General features: G+C 42.1%; 2 protein-coding genes across 4 annotated transcripts in view; both read left to right on the forward strand.

The window, feature by feature from the left end:
• Positions 1-8,471, forward strand: part of LOC109883772 (ephrin-A1) — a 13,964-nt gene extending 5,493 nt beyond the window's left edge. The window contains exons 2-5 of the mRNA XM_031821240.1: positions 5,370-5,665; positions 5,825-5,890; positions 6,087-6,206; positions 6,304-8,471. Coding sequence (XP_031677100.1) covers positions 5,370-5,665; positions 5,825-5,890; positions 6,087-6,206; positions 6,304-6,425 — 604 coding nt within the window. The 3' untranslated portion in view covers positions 6,426-8,471. The remainder of the gene's footprint in view (positions 1-5,369; positions 5,666-5,824; positions 5,891-6,086; positions 6,207-6,303) is intronic.
• A 4,431-nt stretch (positions 8,472-12,902) lies between these two features.
• Positions 12,903-24,367, forward strand: part of LOC109880817 (sugar transporter SWEET1-like) — a 14,587-nt gene continuing 3,122 nt past the window's right edge. The window contains exons 1-4 of one of the 3 annotated variants that reach the window (XM_031821244.1): positions 12,903-12,921; positions 20,813-20,890; positions 21,001-21,124; positions 23,260-23,421. In XM_031821244.1, the coding sequence (XP_031677104.1) occupies positions 20,829-20,890; positions 21,001-21,124; positions 23,260-23,421 (348 nt within the window). In that variant the 5' untranslated portion in view covers positions 12,903-12,921; positions 20,813-20,828. Of the gene's footprint in view, positions 12,922-20,215; positions 20,434-20,812; positions 20,891-21,000; positions 21,125-23,259; positions 23,422-24,367 lie in introns of those variants that run through there. The other 2 variants (XM_031821243.1, XM_031821245.1) reach the window with 2 other exon arrangements.

Below are 24,367 nucleotides of genomic sequence, written 5' to 3' on the forward strand. Positions count from 1 at the left end.
ATAAATCCTATACTTTAATTAGCACCCCCTGGGCCCCCTTCCATCTCAACTCTTCCTCTTGCCTCCTTATCTATGGTACAGGGTCCAGACTTCCTCTCTTTCTCACAGACCCTGCTCTGTTTTCCTGAGTACTTTTCCACACAGATCACAGCAGCTTGCTGTGTCTCCCCACTGTTACGGTTTGTCTCAATTCTACAGTACTGAGGACTGCTTTATCCTCACGTTATCACATTGTGTGTGTAGGGTCATATTTGTGTGTCCAGTATCATCTCATGTAGCGTTTCAGAGATGGCTCTCTGTTGCCCCCTAAGGGCCACTTCCAGGCTCAGCTCAGGACTGACTGACTTCCTTCTCTGTTTGAAGCAACCAGGATGTTCCAGTCTCAGGCCTGACTGACTGACTGACTGACTTCCTTCTCTGTTTGAAACAACCAGGATATTTCCAACAATAATTTTTGCAATTCATGACATTCACTTTGAATGAATGAAAATAGTTTTATTTTGTATAATCCAGATTGAATACAGATTGAACCAGGGTTAGTTGGAATATAATCGCCCTGGTTGAGAGACCTGTGAGTCTAGTTCTCCTCATTGACCCAAACCAAGCTGCATTTCTAGCAACCTGCCAACATGTAGCCTCTCTATTCATCTGAAAGAGAGAGTTGGGAACAGAGGATGGGTAAAAGAGGAAGGGATTTGTGTTGAGAAATGAGGCTGTCATGAAGAGCTCTGATATTATGTTACCTTTTTAAGAGCAAGGGAAGAATAAAGGGATGAATGGAGGGAGAGGGGGATGGGTTAATTTAGAGCACATAAAGGGGAGACAGACGGAGAGATGGGACATGGATGAATGAATGGATGGCTGGCTGGAGGGAGGGGAGAAAAGGTTGTGTTGACATTTTTAAGGCTCAAACCCTGCAATTCCTTATAAAGAATCACACATACGATGAATAGGTGGTGGTAGTACTAATTGGAGTCTGGATGTGATAATGGGGGTTGGGACAGAATGATTAGACTCCTGTTATTCTGATCTGTTGGATCGTGACAGACAGAAGAATGACCTCTTTGGAACTCTCCTCTTGGGAGAAAATGTGGGAGATTAGAGTGTTCTAGAGAGGTTCTACTAGGGGAGTTGGTGTATAATACTGTATTAGTAGATACAACTAAAACCCAGATTACAACTGACAGGCCTATATCCTCTTGAGTTGATGTGTGAATGTGGGATACCACAGTGAATTAATAGGGTCATTTATATGCCTGTGTGCAGATTTTATAGTTGTATGGTGTGAGAGCATTCTATTCCACAGACTCTCACAAACCCCAGAAGCCCTGTCATGACATTCCTTGTGTGTGTGTGTGTGTGTGTGTGTGTGTGTGTGTGTGTTGCTGACTACTTGTGGAGAATATTGTGGGTGTTGTTTTAACAGTGCTGACACTCCTTCAGGCCCGCTGTGTGTGTCTAGACTCTCCCTTGCTGAGTCAGTGGGAGTGTGTATGAGGATTCTGACTCTGAACTCTAACCCCTGTGACCTGCCTGACTGTTTGTAACATTCCCCAAAGAATGCGAGCAGGAGGAGACTGGGAGATTGGAGAGCATTTTTGTTGTGGGTTTTTATATGGAAAACACAGGAGGGATGGAGGGAGAGAAGAGAAATGGGCCTTTAAGTAGAGAAGAGAAGAGAGGGATGGGATGTGAATCTAGAGGGGAGAGATGTGATAACAGCAAGAGATGAGGAGAGGACTTCAAAGCTGTTGAACTTAATGAGGTGTTAAACAACTCACCCAAATCACCCTACTGTCATAACCACCTACCACACTCACACACATCTGTGACGCAGTAGCAGCTCTGAGAACTGTTCAGAGAAGAGAAGAGCTGAAGGGAGACTACCTTCCACCCTGGCTGTTTACACACACCTCAGTGAGACAGGCACCTCAGTGAGACAGGCACCTCAGTGAGACAGGCACCTCAGTGAGACAGGTACCTCAGTGAGACAGGTACCTCAGTGAGACAGGCACCTCAGTGAGACAGGCACACACACACACACCTACCTCATTGAGACAGACAGACAGACAGACAGACAGGCTCTGGTCTGCACTGATAAACAGATGTGCTCAAGTGCCTGGGGTGTGAGGTGGCCTGAATCCTGATATTTAGAGAACCTCTCTCCCTCTCACCCCCCTGCCTCTCACACACGCGTAGCTATCACATTAACGCAACTCTCACTCTCCTGTGAACTGTCAGAGTAGAAGGACGAAGGAGAGGGAAAGACTATACTGTTGGGAGGGAGGGAGGGGTGCTTGTGTTCCAGGTGTGAGTCTGGCCCTGTGTCAACTGGCTTCAATCAGCTGAACTTCTCCCAGATCCCTAGGCTGAGATTGAACACACACTCTCACACCCCTCCCATTGATAAGTATGGCCGTCAACGTTACTGCAAATCTAGCTTCATCGTGATTATTGTACAGAGTAAATTCATGGGCAACATGGACCACGTGCAAAATGCTGAGAGCCATAGTACCTGCAACACACCTCACCTTATCACATCTACATCAGCCTCTACTAGTGAGCAGAGGACACTGAGCACAGCCTTGGGGCTAGAGGGGGTGAATGTTGGGGGGCAGACTGGAGTCTAGTCAGCTCCAGGGTTTGTCTTTGGGGGGAGGAGTAATTACACCCTATTCAGAACCCCTCCTCCCTTTGTGGGCAACAGCTTGGCCCCAGACCCCAGATAGCTTTTAATTAACTAGGCTTCAGAAGAGACAAAGGGAGATCTGAAAGTGTGATTGTTTGTAGTGACTTAGATTAGCAACAGAATATGTGTTTTGACAGCTTTAGACAGGAACATGTTTTTAAGGAGAAGCTGTGATTAGTGTGGAAATCAGGTGGATTCCATTCAGTTAGGAAAGTCTCTTTACTCTACTGTAGCAGTGCAGTTCTCTCATGCCGTTCGTCTCAACCCTGTCATTACCAGTCTGAGTCAAAGAAATAAGAAAGGAACACAGATTTGTTTGTCAATTAAGCGCTTGAACCGCAGACCGGTGTGTGTGCATGCGAAGGCTAAGCCAAAGATATCATCCTGTTTTGAAGTGGTGTGAGAAAGAGGCTAATCTAGCTATTAGCCCTGGCTAATGAGCCTAGGTACGGGCTCTGCTAACAATACATGTTGTGACAGGCAGGTTACTGTCTCTCTCTCTCCTCTTCTCTTCTCACACTCACACACGGTGGCAGGGGGATTAAAGGGGGTTAGAGACCCACATGGAGCCAGTGTGTCTGTCACTTAAGGACAACAACAGTACAGAAAGGAGGGAGGCAGGATACCAGATTCCTCCTGTTCCAGGCTTTGATGTTTGGACACACACTAACACAACATAAACATGTATGAACTGGGATCTTTATACTGTCTCCCTCACACACAAAGCTAGTGTATACATTACTATGAGCCCTTCCTCCCTAATTAAAGTGCCACCAGCTGCCTGTGATACAGACGCGCTCTCTCTCGTGGCACAGAACAGTGCCACACACCCAGAGTATGTGGCAGGGTGTTTGTGCTGTGTCCTGTGTGGATGTCTGTTCAGCCCAGGGCTGGGAACCAATGAGACTCTGACGTGCATATTCTACTGATTACATCCTCAGGGATAACAAGCTCTTACCCACAAACTCAACCTCTCTTCCAGAAAAGTGTGTGTGTGTGTGTGTGCACCCTGCCAGCACCACTGACTCCACTCGGCAACTCATAGTCCCTGTGTGAGCTGAATCCTAATAGGCCTGGAGGACAGCTGGAAATCACTGTTTTAATTTGATACCCAGATACAGCACTTTGTTTCTTTCATCTCTCTAACTTTCCTTCCTACCAGAAAAATACGTTCCACTGCTCTACCCAATGTTCTAGGGTTTATTTCATGAGGTGTGTGTGTGTGTGTGTTAGACATTTGTGTCCTTTCACGTGTATACCTCAGTAGATTGGAGGGGTTGACTGGAGGGAGGGAGGGTGAAACAACCACCACAACAACAGTTAAAATCTAGAACTGAGATGGAGGGAAAGCTTAGAGTCATCAAGTTAAGGGAGGGTGAAAAGGAACAGAAAGAGAGAGACTGTCTCCACCTCCCTCAATATTTATTTTTCATGGAGGGAGGAAGAAAGAAGTAGGAAGAGACAGAATCAGGGGTGAAGAATCACTAGAGGAGTAAAAACAGTCACCCACTGACACTCCAACAGGTGCAGAGGGAAAGAAAGATGATAACTAACCCACTCAAATGACTTGTGTAGGAAGGGAGAGAGAGATTAAATGACTTGTGCAGACAGCGCATATATATGACAGACAGACAGACAGAGAGACCCAAGGAGAAACTGCCACTCAGACTCTATTCTCCATGGACACAGCTGGCCAGTGAAACTCTACTCTTAAAACAACATGAGTGGAACGCTCCAGAAAACAGATGAGAGGGAGAGAGTTAAAGAGGGATCGGCAGAAAGAGTGTAGTGGTGTGTTCTTGTCTAAATAAAGACATTAAACAAGTTCAGCCAGTGACTCCTGATTGGCTACTCACTAATTCTCATTGTCTGGGTGACAGGTCTACACTACGACTCACGCAAGCACACACATGCTGCAGGTGCAAATACACACACACACACACACACTGTCTTTTTGGGCTGAGTCTTATTAACAGCTTTTTGTGTTTATGATTGTCTGTGAGTGTTTATTATGAGTGTGTGTTTGATTGTCTGTGAGTGTTTATTATGAGTGTGTGTTTGATTGTCTGTGAGTGTTTATTATGAGTGTGTGTTTGATTGTCTGTGAGTGTTTATTATGAGTGTGTGTTTGATTGTCTGTGAGTGTTTATTATGAGTGTGTGTTTGATTGTCTGTGAGTGTTTATTATGAGTGTGTGTTTGAGTAAGTTGGTTCTTCCATGCGTGTTTGTTCATGCGAGAGGAACAGCCCACCCAAACATGGGCTCAACTCTGTCATCTGACTGGAATGGGCTCAACTCTGTCATCTGGATGGGAATGGGCTCAACTCTGTCATCTGGATGGGAATGGGCTCAACTCTGTTTTCTGGATGGGAATGGGCTCAACTCTGTCATCTGGATGGGAATGGGCTCAACTCTGTCATCTGGATGGGAATGGGCTCAACTCTGTCATCTGGATGGGAATGGGCTCAACTCTGTCATCTGGATGGGAATGGGCTCAACTCTGTCATCTGGATGGGAATGGGCTCAACTCCGTCATCTGGCTGGGAATGAGCCGTGATGATATTTCATAATGTTGCGGTTGATCCTTCGGTCAGTCAGAGATGACTACTAGATGTAAGGTCATCTAAAGATAATAGCCAGCCATGTTACTAACCACCTTTCTCTTCTCTCGCTCCCTAGTTTCCTATGGGATGAGTACACAGTGGAGGTGAAAATCAACGACTACCTGGACATCATCTGTCCTCACTACACACGCGGGGAGCTGCCGTCCCAGGAGGCCGAGCGGTACGTGCTGTACATGGTGGAGAAGGAGGACTATGAGGTGTGTAAGCCCCACTCCTTCGACCAGCTGCGTTGGGAATGTTCCCGGCCCTTCGCTGCCCACGCCCCCGAGAGGTTCTCCGAGAAGTTCCAGCGCTTCACCCCCTTCACCCTGGGCAAGGAGTTCAGACATGGAGAGAGCTACTACTATATCTGTAAGTATATCAATACTCTAGTAGTACTACACATGAACTAATACCACTACTATCTATGTGCAGTACTTCTGAATGAATACTATCACTTAACTGTACAATAGACTACTCTAACACAATGCTTGGGTATTTGTACTAAACCTCCCTCTTCTCCCTCTTCAGCCAAGCCGCTGCATCACCACGGCCAGGAGTGTCTGAGACTGAAGGTGGATGTGGTTGGACCTCATGGTGAGCTCCATTCCCCTGTCTCCGTCAACATGCTAGCATTAGCCTCTGTTAGCTTTAGCCTTTAGAGGGTTTTCCTATGGTAGCATTAGCTTCCGTTAGCATCAATGGCTAAGCTTAGTGTTCCCCATATTCAGTGGTATTCCTGTTGGGTGTTCATACAATCATGTTCTTACCAATGACTTCTTGTCTTCTACAGGTTCTGGGAAGGCCAAGGCTGACAAAGGCAAGGATGGAGCGATGGAGGAAGCGATTGATGGAGGAAAGGGAAAGATTGGAGGAGGAGGAGTGCACAACCCCTCCAACAGGCTTCCAGCCGGTACGTCTCCCATCTGTCCATCCAGTGAGACAGTCAGATGTAGAGTAGAATTGTTCCACTTGTTTCTGATAATAACATGTTCTCTCTCTCTCTCCAGATGACCCTACTGTGTTGGAGCCTAAGGTTCAGAAGAGTGTGGGTAGTTCAGGTGTTCAGCTGGTCTCCCTGTCGGTCTTCTTCACCCTGTTCCCCGTCCTACTATCCCTGTTACTATATTGACTGAGTTAAAGACCTAGCTACAGAGACACTGTCAACCCAATGCTGGACATTGGCACAGAGAAGATTTTTTTATAGATATTTTTATATATTTGCAACTGGACTGAGCTGCTCTGTGTGTGATTGGAACGTGGATCGTTCCAGAGACCATGATCTTCAAGAGTATTTTCTGAAGGATGTGTTTCTACATGTTTTTGTAAATGAAAGAGGATGGATGCTATTCCTTTTCACTCCATTTGATCTGTATGGACACTTGGAAACCCCACTGACTCTGGAACAGATCTAACTGGAAACGTGATGTACTAATCATCATTATTAGAAAACTGACAAAGGGATAACTGTTTTCATGATTACCCTGAATTGAAGTTTAACAGTGATATACACTGAGTGTAAAAACACATGATCAGCACCTTCTTAATATTGAGTTGCACGCCCTTTTGCCCTCAGAAAAGCCTCAATTTGTCAGGTCCTGGACTCTACAAGGTGTCGAAAGCGTTCCACAGGGATGCTGGCCCATGTTGACTCCAATGCTTCCTACAGTTGTCAAGTTGGCCGGATGTCCTTTGGGTGGTGAAAGATTATTGATATACACAGGAAACTGTTGAGGGTGAAAAACACAGTGTTCGTTCTTGACACTCAAACCGGTGTGCCTTGTACCTACTACCATACCACATTCAAAGGCACTTCAATCTTTTGTCTTTCCCATTCACCCTCTGAATGGCACACACAAACAATCCATGTCTCAATTGTCTCAAGGCTTAAAAATCCTTATTTAACCTGTCTCCTCCCCTTCATCTACACTGATTGAAGTGGATTTAGCAAGTGACATCATAGCTTTCACCTGGTCAGTCTAACATGGAAAGAGCAGGTTCTCCTAATGTTTTGTACACTCAGTGTATAATGTGGGTACATATTCTTGGTTCAATCTGAAATAGTTTGAGCCAAAGCCTACAGTAGTCCTCTGAAACGGCCTCATGTTTCCTCCTCTACATGTAGAGACTATTGATGTATATAGATGTATATGTATTAACTGACCTTCCTCTAAGAACGGTTCATGTCTTGTATAGTGTAGTAGATACTCAGGTCAATTGGGATGTTTCTTCTTGACATGTCACTAAAATCAAACTAAAGTGTATTTGTCACGTCCACAGGATACAGCAGGTGTGAACAGTATAGTAAAATGCTTACTTGCAAGCTCTTCCTCAACAATGCAGTATTCAATTATAATTCACTGTACAAAACCCAATGATGTGATAATCTGTGCTTTAGAGTATGCATCTATCACACACTAGAACAAAACACACATTCTATGTTGTAGATATACACATATCTACATAACCAGATCCTCTGTCATTGAGATGGTACAACAGCTTCTTGTGAACAAATTGGGCTTGTTTTAGTCATTGCTGGTTTGCTTTTGTATGTCTTTATGGTTTAGTGTTGAACAGGTGTGTGTGTGTGTGTGTGTGTGTGTGTGTGTGTGTGTGTGTATAGGAACGAGATGGAGGGAATGGGAGTTGAGGGGAAGGAGGAGAGCAAAGCGCTAATGACAGGATTCTGAGTGGGTGTTGTGATTGCATGACGGCTGGGAGCTGTGCTTCCTTCCTTTACTGATGGTCATTCATCGCATACTCTGATATACTGTAAACAACGTCACACAAACAACATAACCGGTACACTGGACATTATGGTGTGTGTACAGCACAGTAGGTTGGTGGCACCCTAATTGGGGAGAACTGACTCGTGGTAATGACTGGAGTGGAATCTGTGGAATAGTATCTCATACATAAACACATGGATGCCAGGTGTTTGATGCCATTCCATTAGCTCCGTTCCGGACATTTATGAGCCGTCCTCCCCTCAGCAGCCTCCTGTGGTTTACAGGTGTTACACAAAATGCAAAGGAAATCCCTACATACAGACACTGTATTGTAATTTTGTTTTTGTAAATGTTTGTATGGAAAATTTGTACATAGAAAAATATGGAAATAACAGCATTTGTTTAAAATGTGAAAACTTTAATGTAATTAAAAACAGTGATATAATAAATCTGACTTGAGTGCTTTCAATTCTCACATTTTATAGCCAAAGGTAAAGACCTTGATGGTCACACTTTCAAAGTTGTTACTTTTGACACAATTCACAGCTGGAGTTAATCTTTCACTGCAACATTCTGACATTTGTTTTGATGGTTGACAAAGGAGACTCTCCAAGCCCCTCCCTCTTCCCTCTGAAGAAATCTTACCCTTTTGCCTGCTAGAATCCGAAGTCAAATGTCTGCTGTTTGCTGATGATCTGGTGCTTCTGTCACCAACCAAGGAGGGCCTACAGCAGCACCTAGATCTTATGCACAGATTCTGTCAGACCTGGGCCCTGACAGTAAATCTCAGTAAGACCAAAATAATGGTGTTCCAAAAAAGGTCCAGTCACCAGGACCACAAATACAAATTCCATCTAGACACTGTTGCCCTAGAGCACGCAAAAAACTATACATACCTTGGCCTAAACATCAGCGCCACAGGTAACTTCCACAAAGCTGTGAACGATCTGAGAGACAAGGCAAGAAGGGCATTTTATGCATTCAAAAGAAACACATTTCAACATACCAATTAGGATTTGGCTAAAAATACTTGAATCAGTCATAGAGCCCATTGCCCTTTATGGTTGTGAGGTCTGGGGTCCGCTCACCAACCAAGACTTCACAAAATGGGACAAACACCAAATTGAGACTCTGCACGCAGAATTCTGCAAAAATATCCTCCGTGTACAACGTAGAACACCAAATAATGCATGCAGAGCAGAATTAGGCCGATACCCACTAATGATCAAAATCCAGAAAAGAGCCGTTAAATTCTACAACCACCTAAAAGGAAGCGATTCACAAACCTTCCATAACAAAGCCATCACCTACAGAGAGATGAACCTGGAGAAGAGTCCCCTAAGCAAGCTGGTCCTGTGGCTCTGTTCACAAACACAAACACACCCTACAGAGCCCCAGGACAACAGCACAATTAGACCCAACCAAATCAGGAGAAAACAAAAAGATAATTACTTAACACATTGGAAAGAATTAACAAAAAAACAGAGCAAACTAGAATGCTATTTGGCCCTACACAGAGAGTACACAGCGGCAGAATACCTGACCACTGTGACTGACCCAAAATTAAGGAAAGCTTTGACTATGTACAGACTCAGTGAGCATAGCCTTGCTATTGAGAAAGGCCGCCGTAGGCAGACATGGCTCTCAAGAGAAGACAGGCTATGTGCTCACTGCCCACAAAATGAGGTGGAAACTGAGCTGCACTTCCTAACCTCCTGCCCAATGTATGACCATATTAGAGAGACATATTTCCCTCAGATTACACAGATCCACAAAGAATTCGAAAACAAATCCAATTTTGAAAAACTCCCATATCTACTGGGTGAAATTCCACAGTGTGCCATCACAGCAGCAAGATTTGTGACCTGTTGCCACGAGAAAAGGGCAACCAGTGAAGAACAAACACCATTGTAAATACAACCCATATTTCTGCTTATTTATTTTATCTTGTGTCCTTTAACCATTTGTACATTGTTAAAACACTGTATATATATATATAATATGACATTTGTAATGTCTTTACTGTTTTGAAACTTCTGTATGTGTAATTCTTACTGTTAATTCTTGTTGTTTTTCACTTTATATATTCACTTTGTATGTTGTCTACCTCACTTGCTTTGGCAATGTTAACACGTTTCCCATGCCAATAAAGCCCTTGAATTGAATTGACAGAATAACAACAAAATCCAGAAAAACGCATGTCAAAAATGTTATAAATTGAAAAAGTATTTGACCCCTCTGCAAAACATGACTTTACTTGGTGGCAAAACCCTTGTTGGCAATCACAGAGGTCAGACGTTTCTTGTAGTTGGCCACCAGGTTTGAACACATCTCAGGAGGGATTTTGTCCCACTCCTCTTTGCAGATCTTCTCCAAGTCATTAAGGTTTTGAGGCTGACGTTTGGCAACTCGAACCTTCAGCTCCCTCCACAGATTTTCTATGGGATTAAAGTCTGGAGACTGGCTAGGCCACTTCGGGACCTTAATGTGCTTCTTCTTGAGCCACTCCTTTGTTGCCTTGGCCGTGTGTTTTGGGTCATTGTCATGCTGGAATACCCATCCACGACCCATTTTCAATGCCCTGGCTGAGGGAAGGAGGTTCTCACCCAAGATTTGACGGTACATATCGTCCCTTTGATGCGGTGAAGTTGTCCTGTCACCTTAGCAGAAAAACGCCCCCAAAGCATAATGTTTCAACCTCCATGGTTGACGGTGGGGATGGTGTTCTTGGGGTAATAGGCAGCATTCCTCCTCCTCCAAACACGGCGAGTTGAGTTGATGCCAAAGAGCTCCATTTTGGTCTCATCTGACCACAACACTTTCCCCCAGTTGTCCTCTGAATCATTCAGATGTTCATTGGCAAACTTCAGATGGGCATGTATATGTGCTTCCCAGCTGCCTTGAGATCATTGACAAGATCCTCCCGTGTAGTTCTGGGCTGATTCCTCACCGTTCTCATGATCATTGCAACTCCACGAGGTGAGATCTTGCATGGAGCCCCAGGTCGAGGGAGATTGACAGTTCTTTTGTGTTTCTTCCATTTGCAAATAATCGCAACAACTATTGTCACCTCACCAAGCTGCTTGGCGATGGTCTTGTAGCCCATTCCAGCCTTGTGTAGGTCTACAATCTTGTCCCTGACATCCTTGGAGAGCTCTTTGTTCTTGGCCATGGTGGAGAGTTTGGAATCTGATTGATTGATTGCTTCTGTGGACAGGTGTGTTTTATACAGGTAACAAACTGAGATTAGGAGCACTCCCTTTAAGAGTGTTCTCCTAATCTCAGCTCATTACCCGTATAAAAGACACCTGGGAGCCAGAAATCTTTCTGATTGAGAGGGGGTCAAATACTTATTTCCCTCATTAAAATGCAAATCAATTTATAACATTTTTGCCATGCGTTTTTCTGGAATGTTTTGTTATTCTGTCTCTCACTGTTCATATAAACCTACTATTAAAATTATAGACTGATCATTTCTTTGTCAGTGGGCAAATGTACAAAATCAGCAGGGGATCAAATCGTTTTTTCCCCTTACTGTATATACTCAGGGAGTGATGGAATCCAGGTGAGTCTGATGATGCGCAGGAGCGCGTCACAATGGTGACAGGTGTGTGCCATAACGAACAGCCTGGTGACCTAGAGGCCGGAGAGGGCGCACACGTGACACTTTAACTACGTACAGACTCAGTGAGAATAGCTTTGCTATTGAGGAAAGCTGCCGTAGTCAGACCTGGCTCTTGAGAAGACAGGCTATGTGCACACTGCCCACAAAATGAGATGGGAACTGAGCTGCACTTCCTAGCCCAATGTATGAGCATATTAGAGACACATATTTCCCTCAGATTACACAGATCCACAAAGAATTTGAAAACAAATCCAATTTTGATAAACTCCCATATCTACTGGGTGTAATTCCACAGTGTGCAATCACAGCAGCAAGATTTGTGACCTGTTGCCGCAAGAAAAGGGAAACCAGTGAAGAACAAACACCAGTGTAAATACAACCCATATTTATGTTTATTTATTTTCCCTTTTGTACTTTAACCATTTGCACATCATTACAACATTGTATATAGACATAATATGACATTTGTAATGTCTTTATTCTTTTGGAACTTCTGTGAGTGTAATGTTTACTGTTCATTTTTATTGTTTATTTCACTTTTGTGTATTATCTACTTCACTTGCTTTGGCAATGTTAACATATGTTTCCCAGCCCAAAAAAAACCTGAATGAAAATAATAATAATAATTTGAGAGAGCACAGGGGGAGGAGAGAGGGGTGACTGTCATGTATTGTCATATTATGTCTTGTTCCTGTTCTTTCTCTTCACTCCGTTTCCCTCTGCTGGTCGTATTAGGTTACCTTCTCTTCCTCTCCTTCCCCCAGCTGTTCCTCATCTTCTCTAACTACCTCGTTCACCCTTTTCCCACCTGTTCCCTTTTTCCCTCTGATTAGGTCTCTATTTCTCTCTCTGTTCCTGCTTCTTTCTTTGTCAGATTCTCGTTTGAGTTTGAAGCAAACAAACTATCGTCTTGTTTGCTTCACCCTTGTCCCATCCTGTCGGAATCTGCCTGTTCTTCTGATGCTACGTGTGATCAGGTACCTCTGTCCGCTACGACCCGCGCCTACCCAGAGAGACCAGCAGTCTGTCGCCGCAACCCAGCTATTCTCCTCTGCTGCTAAGAAGGGGACTCTTTTGTAAATATCAGAAGGACTTTCTGTTTCATTTGTCGCCCTCTCTGAGGGTTGTCTATTTTTGCCATTTTCTACATCTGAAGAGGATCTATGTCTTCCCTGTGTTTTTACATTAAAGGACTCTGTTTTTGTTAAACCGCTTTTGGGTCCTCACTCAAGTGCACAACAGTGACAGGAGACCATGAGCAAACTGACACCTGGGTATGAAAGTGCTACTCTTGCTCTCTCCCTCATACTCTCCCTTGTCCTTTTGTTTTCTATCTTGTCCCTCCCTCCCTCCCCCCCCCCTTTCTCAATCCAATTCAAAAGGCTTTATTGGCATGGGAAACATGTTGACATTGCCAAAGCAAGTGAAATAGATAAACAAAATTAAAAGAAATAGACATTTTTGTGCAGCGTGAATACGTGGTCTGTCGTACGGTAATTTGGTAAAAAGCCAATTTGCGCCGTACATTTGAGTCTGCTGTTAAGGATAATGCAAGAGGATTTTCCCAAGGTTGCTGTTGATGCATATCCAACGGTAGTTATTGGGGTCATTTGTCTCCACTTTGTGGTTTGCAGTGATCAGTCCTTGGATCCAAATGTTGGGGAAGATGCCAGAGCTGTGGAGGATGTTAAAGAGTTTAAGTATAGCTGATTGGAATTTGTTGTCTGTATATTTGAACAACGCCACATGCCTTTCTGGGTTGGAGTGTTTGTATTTTGTCCTGTAGTTAATTCAATGTAATCGGAGAATCCAGTTGGTTCTGGTAGTCTTTAATAGCTGATTCTAAGATTTGAATTTGTGCATGTTTATGTTTTTGATGTTTGTGCTTAGTTATAGAGTCAAAAAGATTGGAGAAGTGGTTTCTCCATACATCTCAGTTTTGGATAAATTACTCTTCGTGTTGTTTGTTTAGTGTGTTCCAGTTTTCCCAGATGTGGTTAGATTATATGGATTATTCAATTAAATTAAGCTGTTTTCCTACGTGCTGTTCCTTTTCCGTAGTGTATTTCTGTATTGATTTAGTGATTTACAATAGTGAAGGTGTAGTCTCAGGTTTCTGGGTCTCTGTGTTTTTGGTTGGTTAGGTTTCTCATTTTCTTTCTTTGTTTTTTGCATTCTTCATCTATCTCTCTCTCTCTCTCTCTCTCTGCCCTGTCTCCTGTGAAAACTCCACATCCACTGCCACCATGTTGAGTTGGACTGCAGGGCTGCCCATATAGGTAGTACCACCTATATGTACCAACTGGGGCTTACACAAGCTTTACAGTGCAAACAGAGGAGTTACCCAAATCTGTCATCTTCAACATATTTGAAGATTTTATTTCCAAAATGCTATATATCAATTTTCAGAAATGTTGGTAAATTAGCTTTTATTGCTGAAAGAAATGATGAAAGAGTTTGTGTTTTTCACTATCTGGTCATGGCCTGGGGTTGTTCAATGTCAAGAGTGAAGAGGCGACTCCAGGATGCTGGCCTTCTAGGCAGAGTTCCTCTGTCCAGTGTCTGTGTTCTTTTGCCCATCTTAATATTTTATTTAAATTGGCCAGTCTGAGATATGGCATTTTCTTCTTCTTATCCTTTTTTTTCTCTGCCATGAAGGCCTGGATCCCAGAGTCGCCTCTTCACTGTTGACGTTGAGACTGGTGTTTTGTGGATACTATTTAATGAAGCTGCAAGTTGAGGACTTCTGATGCGTCTGTTTCTCAAACTAGACACTCTAATGTACTTGTCTTCTTGCTCAGTTGTGCACCGGGACCTCCCACTCCTCTTGCTATTGTGGTTAGATTCAGTTTGCGCTATTCTGTGAAGGGAGTAGTACACGAGATCTTCAGTTTCTTGGCAATTTCTTTCATGGAATAGCCTTAATTTCTCAGAACAAGAATAGACTGACGAGTTTCTGGCATTTTCATCCTGTAATCGAACCCACAAATGCTGATGCTCCAGATACTCAACTAGTCAAAAGAAGGCCAGTTGTATTGCTTCTTTAATCAGGACAACAGTTTTCAGCTGTGCTAACACAATTGCAAAAGGGTTTTATAATGATCAACTAGCCTTTTAAAAGGATAAACTTGGATTAGCTAACACAACAGGCCATTGGAACACAGGTTGCTGAAAATGGGTCTCTGTAAACCTGTAACCTGGGTCTCTGTAAAATCAGCCATTTCCAGCTATAATAGTCATTTACAACATTAACAATGTCTACACAGTATTTCTGATCAATTTGATGTTATATTAATAGACAAAAATTTGCTTTTCTTTCAAAAACAAGGACATTTCTAAGGTGCCCCAAACTTTTGAACGGTAGTATATATATATCTATATATAATTAAATACACTAATATGATATCTGTATTTAAAACATTTACATTTTCATTTTAGTCATTTAGCAGATGCTCTTATCCAAAGCGACTTACAGTAAGTGCATTTACCTTAAGATAGCTAGGTGAGACAACCACATATACAGTATACAGATATACAGGATAGAAATACAGGATATCTGTACTACAATATACAGGATGCTAACATTACATTCCAGCTAAACAATGCATATATAGCATTTTGGGAGAAAAAAATCATTTTCAAACACATCTAAAATCTATTAATTAAAAATCTGAGAACAGTTATATTTTACACACAGATGAAGGTACCCATAAGCAATCCTATGTGATGAAAAGGCACTGGTGTAAGAGTAGGTGGATATAGCATTTTGGAAATAAACTATTCCTTTGTTAAAGAAGACTGTAATGGGGTAATTTATGATACAGAAACAGTCCTTGACTTTTTCCACATTTTGTTGAGTTACAAAGTGGGATTAAAGTGGATTTAATTGTCATTTTTGGTCAACAATCTACACAGCATACTCTGTAATGTCAAAGTGGAAGAAAAATTCTAACATTTATTACAATGTTGAAAAATAAAACACTAATACCTTGATTACATAAGTATTCAACCCCCTGAGACAATACATGTTAGAAACACAATTGGCAGCGATTACAGCTGTGAGTCTTTCTGGGTAAGTCTCTAAGAGCTTCGCACACCTGGATTGTGCAATATTTACCCATTATTATTAAAAAATTATTCAAGCTATGTCAAGTTGGTTGTTGATCTTGCCATAGATTTTCAAGCCAATTTATGTCAAAACTGTAACTTGGCCACTCAGGAAAATTCAATGTTGTCTTAGCAACTCCAGTGTACCGAAAGGTTGCAAGTTCGAATCCCCGAGCTGACAAGGTACAAATCTGTCGTTCTGCCCCTGAACAGGCAGTTAACCCACTGTTTCTAGGCCGTCATTGAAAATAAGAATTTGTTCTTAACTGACTTGCCTAGTAAAATAAAGGTAAAAAAAAATTTTGATATATTTATTTGTCCTTGTGTTTTAAGTTATTGTCCTGCTGAAAGGTGAATTTGTCTCCCAGTGTCTGTTGCAAGGAAGACTGAACCAGGTTTTCCTCTAGGATTTTGTCTGTGCTTAGCCGAATTACGTTTCTTTTTATAAAAAAAAAATCCCCAGTCCTTACCAATGACCAGTCCTTACCAATGACAAGCATGCCCATAACATGATGCAGCCACCACCATGCTTGAAAATATGAAGAGTGGTACTCAGTGATGTGTTGTGTTGGATTTTCCCCAAACATAATGCATTGTATTCAGGACAAAAAAGTTAATTTGTTTGCAAAAATGTTTTACAGTATTACTTTAGTGCCTTGTTGAAAAAAGGATGCATGTTTTGGAATATTGTTTATTCTGTGCAAGCTTCCTTATTTTCACTCTGTCAATTAGGTTAGTTTTGCAGAGTAACTACAATGTTGTTGATCCATCTTCAGTTTTCTCCTATCACAGCCATTAAACTTTGTAACTGTTTTAAAATCACCATTGGCCTCATGGTGAAATTCCTGAGCAGTTTCCTTCCTCTCTGGCAAATGAGTTAGGAAGGACGCCTATATCTTTGTAGTGACTGGGTGTATTGATACACCATTCAAAACCTAATTAATAACTTCACCCTGCTCAAAGGGATATTCAGCGTCTTCTTACCAATCGGTGCCCTTATTTGCGAGGCATTGAAAAAACTCCCTGGTCTTTGTGGTTGAATCTGTGCATGAAATTCACTACTCGATTGAGGGACCTTACAGATAATTGATTGTGTGGGGTACAGAGATGGGTTAGTCATAAAAAATATATATTAACCACTATTATTGAACACAGAATGAGTCAATGCAACTGATTATGTGATTTGTTAAGCACATTTTTACTCCTGAATTTATTTAGGCTTGCCATAAAAAAGGGGTTGAATATTTATTGACTAAAGACATTTAGGCTTTCCATAACAAAGGGGTTGAATACTTATTGACTAAAGACATTTAGGCTTTCCATAACAAAGGGGTTGAATACTTATTGACTAAAGACATTTAGGCTTTCCATAACAAAGGGGTTGAATACTTATTGACTAAAGACATTTAGGCTTTCCATAACAAAGGGGTTGAATACTTATTGACTCAAGACATTTAGGCTTTCCATAACAAAGGGGTTGAATACTTATTGACTAAAGACATTTAGGCTTTCCATAACAAAGGGGTTGAATACTTATTGACTCAAGACATTTAGGCTTTCCATAACAAAGGGGTTGAATACTTATTGACTCAAGACATTTCAGCTTTTCATTTTGTATTAATTTTCACATTTTTCTACAAACAAAATACATTTTTGGCATAGGGTATTGTGTGTAGATCAGTGACACAAAATCTCATAACAACATGTAGAAAAAGTCAAGTGATGTGAATACTTTGTGAAGGTATTGTAACTAAAGTTCATATTCCGTTTAGACACAATGTTTAGCATATTTGGAGTTTCCTTATAACACTTAATTTCCATTGTTCTGCTTGTGAAACTCAAGGTGTGAGTTGATGGTCACTAGTGTGGGTTGATGGTCACTAGTGTGGGTTGATGGTCACTAGTGCGAGTTGATGGTCACTAGTGCGGGTTGATGGTCACTAGTGTGGGTTGATGGTCACTAGTGTGGGTTGGTGGTCAGTAGTGTGGGTTGATGGTCACTAGTGTGAGTTGATGGTCACTAGTGTGAGTTGATGGTCACTAGTGTGGGTTGATGGTCACTAGTGTGGGCTGATGGTCACTAGTGCGGGTTGATGGTTACTAGTGCGGGTTGATGGTCACTAGTGCGGGTTGATGGTTACTAGTGCGAGTTGATGGTCACTAGTGTGAGTTGATGGTCACTAGTGTGAGTTGATGGTCACTAGTGCGGGTTGATGGTCACTAGTGTGAGTTGACGGTAACTAGTGTGGGTTGGTGGTCACTAGTGTGAGTTGATGGTCACTAGTGTGGGTTGATGGTCACTAGTGTGAGTTGATGGTCACTAGTGTGAGTTGATGGTCACTAGTGTGAGTTGATGGTTACTAGTGTGAGTTGATGGTTACTAGTGCGGGTTGATGGTTACTAGTGCGGGTTGACTGTATTAGTGCGGGTTGACTGTCATTAGTGTGAGTTGATCAAATCCAATTTTATTGGTCACATACACATATTTAGCAGATGTTTTTGCAGGTGTAGTGAAATGCTAGTGCGGGTTGATGGTCATCAGACTTGATAATGAATGTTATGGATTATTCCCGTATCTGTTGACAGTGAGTGACGCAAGAATGGAGGTCCAAGTACACACTGATTATTCACTGTTGAATTGTATTGATGTCATTCTGAACACTGTGTGATTCTGTAGCAGCTGACAAAGTCATTGCCTTTTTGTTTTGACTTCCTACAAGCCTCTTGGCTGCTGTACAGAACATTTGGTGCTGTCTGATTAAGATATATATATTTTTTATATATATATATATTTTTTTTTTACCTTTATTTTACTAGGCAAGTAAAATGGCTCCTAATTCATGTTAAGAACAAATTCTTATTTTCAATGACGGCCTAGGAACAGTGGGTTAACTGCCTGTTCAGGGGCAGAACAGGCAGATTTGTACCTTGTCAACTCGGGGATTTGAACTTGCAACCTTCCGATTACTAGTCCAATGCTCTAACCACTAGGCTACCCTGCTGCCCCCTCTCCAAGAGGCCAGTTAGACATTTTCTCTGCTTCCTGTTGCAACTTGTAATAAACTGAGTTGATGTTTGATTGACTTCATCTACAACTTCTCTCCTTTTGGTTCACCTGGAAATGTTTATTATACAGGCAAAACATGAATTAGGAGCCGTTCCACTTCACACTGTAGTGACTGAGATGAGTTCCCCCTCGCAATGTACAAAACCCTATTGCTCATTATTATCCTATATAGCATAAAGGTGGATATTGTGAAGAGGGTGTATGTGGTATAAAGTTACACTGTTTCGAACATTCCAGGCTATATTTGGGTATTTATATTGGATCTCAGTGATGATACAGCAGAGGAGGTCATTCATTCCAACCCAGCATGCCTCCAAGGTGAAAACTTCACACTGTGCCCAGACTACACTACTAGACATCCCAGTATTCTGACTGTCATCTTGTTGTCTGTCCCATAGAGGAATATGCATTAGGATATTATTTGCTAAGGATGGGAGTTATATACAGCAATTATGGAGCACAGATACAGTATCCGACCTGACAAGGTAAAAATCTGTGGTTCTGCCCCTGAACAGGCAGTTAACCCACTGTTCCTAGGCCGTCATTGTAAATAAGAATTTGTTCTTCATTGAATTGCCTAGTTAAATAAAGGTAAAAAAAAACATAAATAAATAAATAGACAGGCAACTGCTGTTGTAAAATGACTTTATCAAATACATTTGATTAAATGATTGTTTGAGCCATATATTTCTAAATAATCCGATGGCAGGTAATCAAACAAAAGTAGGGGGGGGGGGGTACCTGCTAGCAGTAGGAGTAGTAGGTTTTTGCAGCAGTAGCCTACCTACCCCAAGACAGACTTTTACACTATTTGATCAGAGTATCATGATCTCCCCCTCCTGCACATTTGACATAGACTATATTCTGCTGCGTTCATCTAAATTAGTGCATTTAGTGACCTTATAATATGTCCCTGGACACTGATGTAGCGGTGCACTCGGCAACATCTAAATCCCATTATTGGTGATCACAGATGCAACTTCATGTCTCTAGGGAGAGGAGGAGGATAGCGTTGCCCGTGGACACTGATCTAAGGTCAGTGTATCATTATTTCCCTTAATTATTAAGGTTAATGTTTTGGGAGAAAAGACTGATCCAAGATCTGTACCTAAAGTCCTTGCTGGATTACGAGCGAAATCATCCATCCATCATATCATTGGTGGAAACCTATCCATCCTCTCATCCATATCTGCCAATCAGAGTGCAGAATTATTTCAGAATACTGTGGTTTATTCATTAAGGAAACCGTTTACCGTTAAAGAACCAAACCAAAGCAAACGAGAGTTTCTATTGGACACGTGAAGTTAGGTGTCTCTCGTTACGTTCTGTTTGCTTCCGTATACGAAACGTTTTGCAACAGAATTGGCGAAATGAATACGCCCTTGATTACAAACACGGAAATACAGTGTCGTTAGAACGACGTCAACGTTGAGTCGCTGATGCAGATGTCAACTGCTGATTTGATATTCACAGCGAAATTACTCACAATTTATACACATACCTAGCTATCTAGGTAGTGCGCCACACATTCCCTTTTCCTATCTATGGAGTTTTTGCAGTTTCTATCATGGGCGTGCATCGTATTTACAGTCGGGATGTTCTCGACTGGACTGTAAGTTTGACAGCTTTCTGCTCTTCAGATAAACTAAACTAACGTTAGCTAAATAGCTGTTCTTTAGTGCCAACATCGCAAACTTTGGCAGAGACCAAATTCAGCTCTAATTTGCTTGTTTGTATTGCATTAAACTTTGGAAACATAGCTAGCTAGGTGTTGGTTAGCTAGCTAGCTAGTCCACCCTTATCTCACAGATATGAGTTAATCAAATATTTGCTTAGTTATTCGTTCAATGTCTGAGGCTTGTGTAAATAGAATACTCAGGACAGGTGATAATAAAACAATGTTTTAGTTCAGTTGCATCCTTTTTCTTGTGCTAGATTTGCAAGCAGGTCTTATAAAGGTGTGTGTGTGTGTGTGTGTGTGTGTGTGTCAGGACGGACCTGAAGAAGATGAGAGCTTCCAAAAGTGCAGATAACGTCCAGTTCCTCCCCTTCCTCACCACATGCCTCAAGTAAGCTGTGTGTGTGGTGCCTAGGCAACGTGCCAGTGACCACTGATTAAACCCGGGTTTAAGTCATACTGTGTTAGCCCACTGAGCTAAAGTCTTGTCTGTCTCTATAGTAACCTGGGCTGGCTGTATTATGGGATACTGAAGACGGATGGGACTCTGGTCCTGGTTAACACCATAGGAGCCTGTCTACAGTCCCTCTACATCCTCTGCTACTGCCACTACACCAATGACAAGGTGAGTTGACCACAGTGTTTTATAGTCTCTCCTACTGCCACTACACCGATGACAAGGTGAGTTGTCCACAGTGTTTTATAGTCTCTCCTACTGCCACTACAACACCGATGACAAGGTGAGTTGACCACAGTGTTTTATAGTCTCTCCTACTGCCACTACACCAACGACAAGGTGAGCTGACCACAGTGTTTTATGGTCACTTATCACATAGATACGGCCAGACCTGAATCCCCCAGGAGTGCATTCATTTGTCTTAGAGATGGTCTGGTGTTCATTTCTGTAGATATCATAATGATGATTTTTCTGTAGAAATTCAAGGTTTGTTTGCTCTAGTTCCTTGTTTGTATTTTTCCGTTAGGGTTTGAAGTACACTTTTAGTATATCTGCCCACTGGTTCCCTGCTTGAAGTAGAGGTCGACCGAGTATGATTTTTCAACGCCGATACCGATTATTGGAAGACCAAAAAAAAGCCGATACCGATTAATCGGCCGATTTATTATTATTTTTTATTATTATTTATTATTATTATTATTTATTTTTATGTATTCGTAATAATGACAGTTACAACAATACTGAATTAAGTGTTGGAGAAGAAAGTAAAAGTGCAATATGTGCCATGTAAGAAAGCTAACCTTTATGCTCAGAACATATGAAAGCTGAGGGTTCCTTTTAACATGAGTCTTCAATATTGCTAGGTAAGAAGGTTTAGGTTGTAGTTGTTATAGGACTATTTCCCTCTATACCATTTGTATTTCATTAACCTTTGACTATTGGATGTTCTTATAGACACTTTAGTATTACCAGTGTAACAGTATAGCTTCCGCCCCTCTCCTCGCTCCTACCTGGGCTCGAACCAGGAACACAACGACAACAGCCACCCTCGAAGCAGCGTTACCCATGCAGAGCAAGGGGAATAACTACTCCAAGTCTCAGAGCGAGTGACGTTTGAAACGCTATTAGCGCACACCCCGCTAACTAGCTAGCCATTTCACATCGGTTACCCCAGCCTAATCTCAGGAGATGATAGGCTTGAAGTCATAAACAGTAGAGCTGCTGGCAAAACGCACGAAAGTGCTTACGAGCCTGCTGGTGCCTACCATCGCTCAATCAGACTGCTCTATCAAATCATAGACTTAGTTATAACATGATAACACACAGAAATACGAGCCTCAGGTCATTAATATGGTTGAATCCGGAAACTATCATCTCGAAAACAAGACGTTTATTCTTTCAGTGAAATACGGAACTGTTACGTGTTTTATCTAAAGGGTGGCATCCATAAGTCTAAATATTCTTGTTACATTGCACAACCTTTAATGTTATGTCATAATTACGTAAAATTCTGGCAAATTAGTTTGCAATGAGCCAGGCAGCCCAAACTGTTGCATATACCCTGACTCTGCGTGCAATGAACGCAAGAGAAGTGACACAATTTCACCTAGTTAATATTGCCTGCTAACCTGGATTTCTTTTAGCTAAATATGCAGGTTTAAACATTTATACTTCGGTGTATTGATTTTAAGAAAGGCATTGATGTTCATGGTTAGATACACATTGGAGCAACGATACGCACCACATCGATTATATGCAAAGCAGGACACGCTAGATAAACTAGTAATATCATCAACCATGAGTAGTTAACTAGTGATTATGATTGATTGATTGTTTTTTATAAGATAAGTTTAATGCTAGCTAGCAACTTACCTTGGCTTACTGCATTCGCGTAACAGGCAGCCTCAGGTGGAGTGCAATGTAATCAGGTGGTTAGAGCGTTGGACTAGTAAACTGTAAGGTTGCAAGATTGAATCCCCCGAGCTGACAAGGTAAAAATCTGTCGTTCTGCCCCTGAACAGGCAGTTAACCCACTGTTCCTAGGGCGTCATTGAAAATAAGAATGTGTTCTTTACTGACTTTCCTAGTTAAATAAGATTAAATAAAGGTGTAAAAAAAAAAAAATCGGTGTCCAAAAATACCAATTTCTGATTGTTATGAAAACTTGAAATCTGCCCTAATTAATCGGCCATTCAGATTATTCGGGCCACCTCTAGCTTGAAGCCTAGTTTTAGGGTGTGTGCCAAAATGGTTAAAACTAGTATGGGGTCAGTAAACTTTGTGTGTGTGTGTGTTCGTTCCAGAGGCGAGTGACCTCTCAGACGTTACTAGCAGGAGGAGTGGTCTGTGGAGGCTGGCTGTACTTCAGTGTTGTCCTGCCTCAGGGAGAGTCTCAGCTGGCCCAGCTAGGTCTCACCTGCAGCCTGTTCACTATCAGCATGTACCTGAGTCCACTCGCTGACCTGGTAAATATGCAAACCCTTTCTTACAGTGTTTATACAATATGCACCCTATGTCCACGCATTGGACACATTCTTCCACGCACTGGTGAAGAAACTTTACACAACTTTAATACAAAGTTCAGATAACATACACTCACTAGCCTGGCAAACAGACCTATTTTTCCAATGTTCTGGTACCTACCACCCTGATACCCACAGTTCTGATTCCTCACATACTATAATAAATATGTAAGGTAGACCGACAACAGGCCAATTAGATTCCATCTTCAGAACATGACCACCTCTCTCATCACGCTCTCTCCCCTTGCCCTTTGCCTCCTCTCGTTGCCTCTGTGTTCCTGTTTATTCCTCCGCCCGGGCTGCACGATATGGGCAAAAAGTCAAATTGTGATTATCTTTTGGGGGGTGCAAATATTGCGATATATACTGAACAAAAATCTAAACTCAACATGCAACAACTGAGTTACAGTTCATATGAGGAAATCAGCCAATTGAAACACATTCATTAGGCCCTAATCTATGGATTTCACATGACTGGGCAGGGGCGCAGCCATGGGTAGGCCTGGGAGGGAATAGGAAGTGTGCTGCTTGAGTGACAGGGGGTGGGGCTTGGTGTGTGGGAAGCAGCTGCAAGAAGAGAGAGGAAGAGAGACAAACTGAGTAAACTATAAAAACGGATGTTACACGTGGCGTTTCAAATTATTGCATGCAATATGGATCTCTTCCTATATGCACATTGCACATGTCAATATTGCGATTTTGATGTGAATTCCTGTTTGTCTCATTCCCCCTCTGTCTGTCTCATATGATCCTGTGTCCATTTCCTGCCTTTCATCTGTGTCTTCCTGTTCTGGGTTTGTGTCTTATCCCATCTGCTGTCTTTTTGGATACATTGGAATTGTGTCAATTCATCACCCCTCCTCTCTCTCTCTCTCCCTCTCTCTCTCCC

The sequence above is a fragment of the Oncorhynchus kisutch genome, unplaced genomic scaffold (genome assembly GCF_002021735.2).
Source record: "Oncorhynchus kisutch isolate 150728-3 unplaced genomic scaffold, Okis_V2 scaffold3941, whole genome shotgun sequence".
NCBI classification, from domain to species: domain Eukaryota; kingdom Metazoa; phylum Chordata; class Actinopteri; order Salmoniformes; family Salmonidae; genus Oncorhynchus; species Oncorhynchus kisutch.